This window comes from Cyprinodon variegatus, unplaced genomic scaffold, assembly GCF_000732505.1.
Source record: "Cyprinodon variegatus isolate N-32 unplaced genomic scaffold, C_variegatus-1.0 Scaffold292, whole genome shotgun sequence".
Lineage (NCBI taxonomy): Eukaryota > Metazoa > Chordata > Actinopteri > Cyprinodontiformes > Cyprinodontidae > Cyprinodon > Cyprinodon variegatus.
Genome location: NW_015150745.1, coordinates 576123 through 585648, shown reverse-complemented (window position 1 = coordinate 585648; position 9526 = coordinate 576123). Strand labels below are relative to the sequence as shown.

Below are 9526 nucleotides of genomic sequence, written 5' to 3'. Positions count from 1 at the left end.
GGTGTTTTTGTTATTGAATTGAGGAGGTAAGTGAGACACTTTGCCAATGAAACGAGATTTAAAATAAGAGAAAACAATTGCATTGTCCTATTTCAAGTGCATTTTATGAAATTATCTTACTTTAAGAGTAAAAATACTCATTCCATTGGCAAATCATCTAATTTAGATACTCAAATTAAGGGTTAATACACTTAATTTACGAAACTTTGACTTACCTCTAGATCGTTTTTGCACAGTAGTTAATAATCTTTATGGAGTTGCTGATTTTGACCAGGTTTTTGTATCCTGCCAACACTTAGAATATACCATAATCTGGTTTAGTGTTAATTGTATTTCAACCTGAAAAATTAACAAAAGAAGGATAGTAATTAAAATAGTTTTATTGAAACTATATTTTAAGACTCTGGTGCTCAGGCCTCGGTGGGTACATTAAAAATTTAATGTAATTTGATTATATACATGAGCTGCTGAAAGAGAACAGGGATGAAGCCCCCCTTGGCCTGAAAATGGTAGTGGAACAGAGATGGAAGGAACAAGGCACATGTTCATATGAACCTCTATGATGAACAAGGACAGAGTGACAGTGGAGAGAAAAAACTCCCCTTGGGAAGGAATTTCCGGCAGAGCCAGGCTCAACATGTTGGGCCTCTGCCAAATCGGCTGGCGATGCCTTGTGAAAACAGTATGATTCCAAGGAATTACTTCAATAGGGGCAAGGCACCAGCATGGAGAAGGAGCCATATTGAGATGTGGGAATGGAGGAGGGTTGAAGCGGGGTGATAAGAATCAAGGTCTGACATGCCATTCCTCTCAGATGCTTGTTGGGTAGCAGGTTGAACTGTTAATTTGAAGCTCTTTTAAGCTACATTCTGGATGCTGATTGGATTACGAGGAGGTGCAGTTGAATGCTGGTTGGCTGCTTCACAGATGGACGAGCCTCTGATTGCATTAGGGAAAGTGATCTAATTTATTCAGTTGAACTTCTGCCTAGGCTTCCTAGTGCTGAGCCCCACTGGGAATCTAACCTTAGCTTTTATAGCAATGCTACAACCTCCATGCCAGTAATCCATGCAAAGGTCCCAGATAATGTTGTTCTATGTCATCTTATAATTTTCAAAGACATTGAATTTCAGGTTTTCAGTAAAGTTTCTGTAATCCACAAAATAACATTTTGGAGCAGTACATTAAAAACACCTGGAATTACCTGGAAAGACAAGGCCACATTCATCCCTTTAGATTGAATTCTATCAGAGATCTCAAAACATGTCTGATCATGTCAGTATCACAGCTGGTTTGCTGACTTAGAGCAACTTTTAGCTTTGTTAGCTCTCTTAATATATTTCATATGAAGCTAATATTTGGGTCGAAAGTTACACACAGTGGCTTTAAATGATAAAATTGATAGTTTCTATTATACAGCTCCAGGAGGCCTGTCTAATGACTTGATGTTGAACTCTGAAAATGAGTCTGACATTCAGGGCTCAGATCAAACCATGTTAACCACATTCAACTCTTGCTTAAAGGCAACGTTTGAAACTGTGGGGAGCAATTCTTATGACAGTTGCAAGGTAAACACAAAACTTTTTAAATATAGGTTGCAAAAGGTTTCATAGCTATAGCTATAGCTATGCATAATTTTGTGTTGATCAATCCCATAAAATCTAAATAAAATTTGTATCTAGCCATTGGATGTAATGTGATAGAAAGTGAAAAACCTTTAGTGTATCGATATTTTAGTTTTTTCTTCTCATCTCAAGAGCTCTGAACCAAAGCATAAATTCTCTGAAGAGCTCCTCTATGCGACTGTTGCTGCATTAAGCTTCGGCTGTCTGTGGTTGGCTAATGTCCCTCATTTGACTCAGAAACTTAAAGGCCCAGGGTGTAACTTTTGGCCCCTAAGGGCACAATACCTCTAATTATAACATCTAGCGCCCCTTGTGGCCACAAGCACCACGGCACTGTCGTAAAACTCAACGATCAGCCAGCCAGCCTCCAGTGTTTTTGAATGGGGACTCCACTAGGTGTCCAGGTTCAGCTCGGATGGTGTGACAAATGCTGCTGCTCTCTGGAGAGTGCCGCCAGGGCAGGCCGGCCAGACGACGATACAACGCTCAGAGGTACAGAAGTTAAGCCCTCTGCTGAAATGTCTTGCGCAAGTTAAACAATGACTTGGTGCAAATTCCCGGCAACTAAACTTAGATCGAACAAAGGGTGCTGGTGATTGCCCCTGATGATGCTACCACAGGTATTGACCAGTATCTGGACGACTTGAGTTTGTCTGCTAAACTAAGCCCTAGGAGCATAGGTGTTATCTTTGACAAAGCATTGTCCTTAGAGCACCACTCAAAACTGCTGACAAAGGAGCTCTTTTTGCCAACTGAGGAAAATAATGAATATATATGACTGTATAGTAAGTTTTAACTTACCAGTCTAATAATAAAGTTGAGAAAAGAGAATTAGTTTTACATCCAGCTTCTTCTTTCAGCCTGCGCCAATGAACAAACTTCTTTCCAAGATCGACTCTTTTTAGTCCTTGCTCACAATCCCTTACACATTTTTTCTTTTTAGCCTCCTTGAAAAGTTTAAACTTTTTCCTTGCCTCAGCCATGACCAGTAGTCAAGCAGTTTGAAAAATAGTAGAGGAAAACCCTTAGCTCCATGACGATATAAGAGCCTGTGGCTGTAAAGCGTTACGCTCTTCCAGGTCACATGACTTTGCCAGCAACGGTGCGTCTTCTCCCAACTTACAAAGGCACTATTACATGTAGGGAGTATTACTTCTACCAGTGATATTGTCAAGCGCTATATATCGACCTGAGGAATAAATTTAAAAAACTCATATGCGTCAACTCTTTGGGTCACAAAGTCTGCTGTGTCCCTTTATTAACTTTCATTTGCAGCAAATTCTAAAGCAAACCACAAAGCTTTGAAAAGTCAAAACTTACCATTTATTAAAATATAATCAATAGGCAACAGGTTTTGTAAGGTTCAAAAGAAAATAATCTTTCACATTAAGATAGAATGACTGCTTCACAAAAATAAAAATGCAAAAGAAACAAGTGAAGCAAAAACAAAATGAGTGGATTGTACTAGTTCTTCATATGGCTTAGACGCAAGTAATGTAGGTACAATAGAAGTTAATGACAAACAAGGCAGCAGTAGAAACTTTAGACCTAAGTGGTAAAATAGAAAAAAATGATCTAGTCAAATGACCACTGTCTGCAACCCAGCATTTTAAATTTGAAGTGTTTTCTAATAATCTGAAACTGCAGCCACATGACATGGGACAGCAAAAAACAAAAACAAAAAAAAGGTTAGAATGTATTAACTCCTTCAAATGCATTATTTCAAAATCATATTTTATGCACTTATATTAATGACCTTTTATATTTCAAAAATATAGAAAAAATATCTTCTGCCATAAGTGTTGACAAATCTAATCTGACAATCTATTGACCAACTAAGCTAGCTTACACTCTGCAGCTTTTATTTTATGTGTTTAGCATGCCAGCTTTACTTAAAAAAAAACATCAGGGCTGCGTATCTCTTTACCAAATACGGAAGTTTCTAGGCAGCTGGCTTGGTAGGGGGCAGATTGTGCACCCAGTGGAGGAGCTGGACCTTTGGGAGCCAGACCTTCTCAGGATGATCCACAGTCTATTTTTTTGTTTTGTTATCTACATAAATGTCAGGCACAAATTTGCCATTTATGAGCAATGTAACTGAAATTAAAATCTAAAACACAACTTAACATATGTCAGCATTTGAACGTCTATAAAGTTTAAATGGGTAATTGAATAACTTAGAAACAGAGAAGCAACATAAAGTGCTATACAAGTACAGGTAATTTATTTTAACGTATTATACAATCGTTGGTTCAAAGGTGGTGATTTTGTTCCCAGGATTTTTATTTCTCCTTGTATTTTTTGCAGCTGTTGATTATTGATTAACAGCTTAAGGCCTGTATCTCATCTTTTCTTTTATGAAATGGACCAGAAGGATTTCTTATTGGTTACATTAAAGTAACTAAGTGACTTTTACTGAAAGTAAAATTTGGCTTAAGTCATATTTACTTTTATTTGGGTAACAATTTGCTCTGGTAACTTTTTATTATTTATTAAATAATTATCTTTTAATGTTGCTTCTGGGTTCAGTCACTTTATTTAGTAATTCTAACTTCAAATCAGTTAAGTTAAAGAAGATCAGGGTATGTACATGTTTATTTCCAGCTTCTTTCCATTACGTCAATCTGTTGCAAACATTTATTTATAGAAAAAAGTGCCATATTTAAAGCAGTAAAGTTCAAGACCAGTGCTTCAAACTGCACCACAGTACTTCCTCTTTGGGTACCAGCCACAAAAGAGAGTTTCACAGTTTCTTAGTTTTGTTAAACACAGAGTCTTTTTTTAAATCGATATGCTGAAGCTTTTACCTTTAAAACTTAGGAAGTACATTTTACTGCCAGTAGATTTGGACATGAGGATAAAGAAGAAGGGGTCCAGACAAGCATGGATGCAGCAGAGGCACACTGCTGTGTTAAAGTATATGTAGAGACTGTCTGTTAAATTAAAAAACAGACACATATAATGTAGGAAGTGCAGAACCCCGACAGGAAGGAAACACACTAGAAAGATAGTAAACACCAGCGAACTGGATTTGATGTACATGGCCCAGTCATAGTGTGACTGGTTAAGAGCTCTGAAGATTTTGATGAAGCACACGAAGGTGACCACCATCGGCAGCAGAAGGCACAGAACCGTCAGAATCAGGTTGGAAAACAGCAGGACTGCATGAGAGTTGAAATCCAGAGGCAACACATCATGGCAGGAGGTGCGGTTCAGCTGGGGAAGCCAAAAGGTCTGCTGGACCAAGAGCTCAGGGATGATCGCTGCAACAAACACCCCCCACACGGCCAGGACGACCAAGGCCGTACTCTTCAGCTTTGGTAGTGTTTTGTATATGAACGGGTGCACCACGGCCATGTAGCGCTTGACGGCAATGCAGGCCAACGTCAGGGCCGAGCAGTAGAGGTTACCGTAGAAACAGGCCGTAACGGCTCGACAGGCAGCCTCTCCGAGCACCCAGTGGTTTCCAAGGAGATGGTAGTGAGACTTGAAAAGGAGGGAGATGAGGAGGAATAGATCAGAGACAGCCAGGCTGCAGTAGAGGATGGCCGACGACACTTTTCTGACTTTGGTCAGGAGTAAACACAGGATGGTGAGGTTGGCTGGGATGCCGACGATTACCAGCCCCAAATAAATGATGGGGAAAGCTCTGGTGCTCAGGGGCCCTTTGAGGTACCTTACAGCAATTTCGTTGATGGACCCCAGAGCTGGAGAGATAGTTGAATTAGGAGCTTGTGTCCCTTGGAGGGGAGACTTTGTCAGAGGGACTCCTTTAAAGACTCTGGGCATGGGGAAATCTCTCTTGGTTTTGTTTTGCTTGGCTTTTGATGTCTTTCTCCCTGCAAGCAAAACGAGTTTCTGTTCAGACATTCAATAATCATTTTTGCTTTATCTAACATGTATTTGCTTTAAAACTTCAAAAAATAAACACAAAAATAACTTATAAGATTGCAGATGGCTGATATCGTCTCTAGAGGCTGCTGTTGTTTTTCAATGCAAACCTTTTAGCCTAAGTGTTTAGATGATTATTAGAAATTAAAATGATTTTTAAAGGTAATTTCATTTAACTATAATAGAAATTAAATGTAACTTTGATGTTCACTTTTTATTGATTCAAATAAATGGATGTACTGAATAATTTTTTTTATTGTAGTTATTTCCATACCAGCTATTTGAATTAAATACATAGATTTTGTATCTATTTATACTTCTTGATTTATGTTTTATCAGTCCTATGACAACTTTAGAGTCCAAGCTTCTTAGGAGTTGTAGCCTCTTCATGACACGAACATCATTCTTTTCTATTACACATTCCAGAAAATATTTATTTTCATGCTTAGGCTTGTCTTTCTCATAAGTCGTTGTCTGTTTTCCTTTGTCATACTTTCCTTTTTATTTCACCTGAAGTACTTTATGTTGCCCTTAAAGGAGAAGTGCTGTATAAATAGAGACAGATCGAGTTATTGAGAACAACAGAAGTTTACTAAAGGTTGATCCATTTACATTTGGTGTTACTCTCAGAAAAAATAGGTAAGAGGACAGAAAATGCCAGAAACTATAAAATAATTGTCTAAACGAAGAGTTAACTTAAAATCTTTACTCTGAACTCCTGTTTCTTTTTTTTTTTTTTTTTATATAAAGCTGGTAAATTCGTTAATATCTTTAAGTAGTTTCTTAACGTGAAAGTCTATCTGCAACATGCATCTTATATTGGTAGTGTCATTCAGTAATATTTTCCCTCACAATCAAACTACTTTATAATGAATTTAAAACAAAAATGTATTTCTTACCATTTTTTTGAAGCGTCCCATGTATAAACAGAGCAAAAAGAAGAAGGAGAATCCAAAGTTTTCTCATGTTTTTGCTTAGCGGTAGAACAAACAGTGCTCTCTTCTCAAAAGGGAATGTCACTGCTTTCTGTTTGTTAGTTCCCTGCTCTTTGTGTGTTTGGCTGTTTCCCCGTGGGAGTGTTCGTCCGAGAAACACCCCCTCAACATGCACAGAACTGTAGCATACATGTGGATTCTGCAGCAATAATGATCTAGCTATATTCTTGGTTTCTGTTCTGCTGTTTGTTCCACCCAAGGTGACTCATCTGAGAAAGAGTTGATTTTTTAAGCCGAAGTAAAAAAAAAAAAAACTATTATTTTCTTTGGTTTATCTTTTTCTTCACAATAGTTTAATACATTTATGTTTATATATTTTCTACAGTATAGTATACTGTTAGGCTAAAGTTTAAAATACTATTCTGAAGTGAAGTGCAAAACTTAAAATTAAACTGGAAACAATGACAGAATAGGAAGCAACAGTTTCTGTGAGAGGAAACATGCACAGGAAAAACGACTGCCTCTTGAAGATAAGCTTGTTGAAAGGCGTCCTTAGGTTAGGTGTTAGGTGTCCTACGCACGTCAGAAACTAAATAGAACATTTTCTCAAAAGCTTTGTAGCTAGAGTGTCACTTATTGAACTGTTGCAGGTCATCAAAAATATTTGCACCGCATGGATTAAAAAACAACAACAAAGAAATACATATATAGTATTTTATTTGCAAAATCATTTTTGCAGCAATAACTACTGGAGGGGTTTTCATGATGCATCTGTACCAAATTTGCACATCTAAACACTGATATTTTTTTTTTTTGCTTAGTTGTAACACAATTACAGTAATACAGACTGAATGCTCTACACCAGGGGTCACCAACACCAAGGGGTCCTCAATTACCAAATGGTGTGCCCTCAGCTTGCTGCTTCTGAAAACCAAACTCTTTCTGAAAACTCAGCCGATTGCAGAGGTGTGTATTGAAAGCCAGCTGTTCCAGTTATACTATCAGATGCTGTGGGATGATGGTGTTGAAAGCTAAACTAAAGTCCAGGAACAGCATCTGCACATGGGTGTGCTTCTCTTCTCAGGTGAAGAGCACAGGAGATGGCGTCTTCAGTGCAGTGGTTTCATCGGTAGGCGAACTGGAATGGGTCGATACTGCAGAAGATGTGTTCTTTAACCAGCCTTTCTAAACACGTCATCATTATGGGAGTCAGTGCGACAGGCCGGTAATCATTTAGTGAGGTGATCTTAGGCTTTTTTGGGACCAGAATGATGGTGACAGACTAAAAGCATGCTGGCACTATGGACTGGTCCAGCAAGGTTTTAAAGATGTCTGTGAGGACACCAGCCAGCTGATCTGCACACCGCTTGTACACCCGCATTCATCGGGGCCTTTCTTGGGTAGACTCTCCTCAGAGTTTTTCTGACTTCAACTATGTCAAGGTTAAGTTTCTCCTCCCCCTGGTGTGGAACAGCTTTCACTGCTGGTGTGCTAATTGGTTCATTTAGGAAGTCAGCATTTGCTGCATCTACAGGGTGTAGTCTGTGATGGCACGTATGCCTTGCCACATCCTCCTGGTGCTGGTAAAGATCCTGAATTTTCTGGCTTTGGTTCTGCTTCGCTGATCTGATGGTACCGTTTAAGTTGGCAGGTGCTGTCCTCAGTGCCTCTCTATCACCAGCCTTGAAAGCTGAGTTTAAGTGCTTTTAGCGATTTCCAAACCTTCCCATTCATCCATGATTTGTTCAGGTGGTGATGTTCTTTATGATGCTGGCGTCTTCAGTACAATTGTTGATGCAGACTGACTCAGTCATGATATATTCATTCATCCATCCATCCATCCATTGATTCCATCCATCCATCCATCCATCCGTCCGTCCGTCCGTCCGTCCGTCCGTCCGTCCATCCATCCATCCATCCATCCATCCATCCATCCATCCATCCATCCATCCATCCATCCATCCATCCATCCATCCATTATCTGACACGCTTGTCCCAATTGGGGTCGCGAGGGATGCTGGTGCCTATCTCCTATCTCCAGCTGTCAATGGCCGAAGAGGCAGGGTACACCCTGGACAGGTCACCAGTCCACCGCAGGGCCATGGCATATTCATCTATATCTATTTTGCTGTCATAGGTTTCTCCAGCTTTGAACATATTCCAGTCAGAGCATTCAAAACAGTCTTGGAGTTTCTCCATGGCCCCTTCCCTCCATAGTCTGATTACTTTGTCGATTTAGCCCTGGTTAGCTGGGGCTTGTTTGCAGGAATTAGCATGACAGAGAGATGATCTGAAGAACCGAGGTGGGGCTGCTCTAAATGGATCTTTGATGTTAGAGTAAACCAGGTCCAAAATGCCCCCTCGTGGGTTTTCCTTCTTAGCTTCGCCATTAGCCCGCCTTTGCAGGCCCTCTTATGCCACCTAGCACACCTGCTCCTGCGGTTTGGTTGGTTCCTTGAGGAACAATGTAGCGGACTGCCACTTAGATTTCCAGGAGAATTCCGTAAAAGTAAAAAAAAAAAATCCACTGGACTTGGTTTGAGTTTGAGTCTTTATATGGACAAGGCCTTGTATTGCTTGGAAACATTCAAATGGAAACCGATGAGTGGGTCGTTTGGTTCCATTGTTAGCCGGTAATATCTGAAACCTGTCTATGATTCTGAAGGTCGGTCATTAAAGGGGGGGATTGTCTCCTGTAATACCTGAAACCTGTCTATGATTGTTAAGGGTCGGTCGTTAAGGAGGTATTGTTCACCGGCTGGAACGGGTTGGTGCCAAGCACAGAAATTGTTTCTGTTCATTCAATTATTAACCAAAGTAGGGTGGATCTGGCCTGAGTAATGTTCCATTCACTGCATAAAATAACCACAAATATTATCTTGTCTTGTCTTATTTTACACTGTTTATGGGATGGGTTGTAATACACTGTTTATAGGGAGGGTTGTAGTTTTACTGTGTCAGTTATAATTTTACTTATTTTATTCTGTCTTATTTTATTTTGCTCTATTTTACTTACAGTCTTATTTTTCTCTCTTCTGTAAATGGGTGCACTGCAAGAAAATAATTTCCCTCAAG

The 9526-nt window shown here is 39.5% G+C and overlaps 1 protein-coding gene across 1 annotated transcript; it reads right to left on the bottom strand.

Moving 5' to 3' along the window:
* Nucleotides 1-2933: 2933 nt before the first annotated feature.
* Nucleotides 2934-6629, bottom strand: LOC107090362 (proteinase-activated receptor 3-like). The gene is made up of 2 exons (XM_015383693.1): nucleotides 6416-6629; nucleotides 2934-5464 (listed from the first exon to the last, which is right to left on the bottom strand). The coding sequence occupies exons 1-2, from the start codon at nucleotides 6480-6482 to the stop codon at nucleotides 4407-4409; spliced, it is 1125 nt and encodes a 374-aa protein (XP_015239179.1). The 5' UTR covers nucleotides 6483-6629; the 3' UTR covers nucleotides 2934-4406.
* Nucleotides 6630-9526: the final 2897 nt, after the last annotated feature.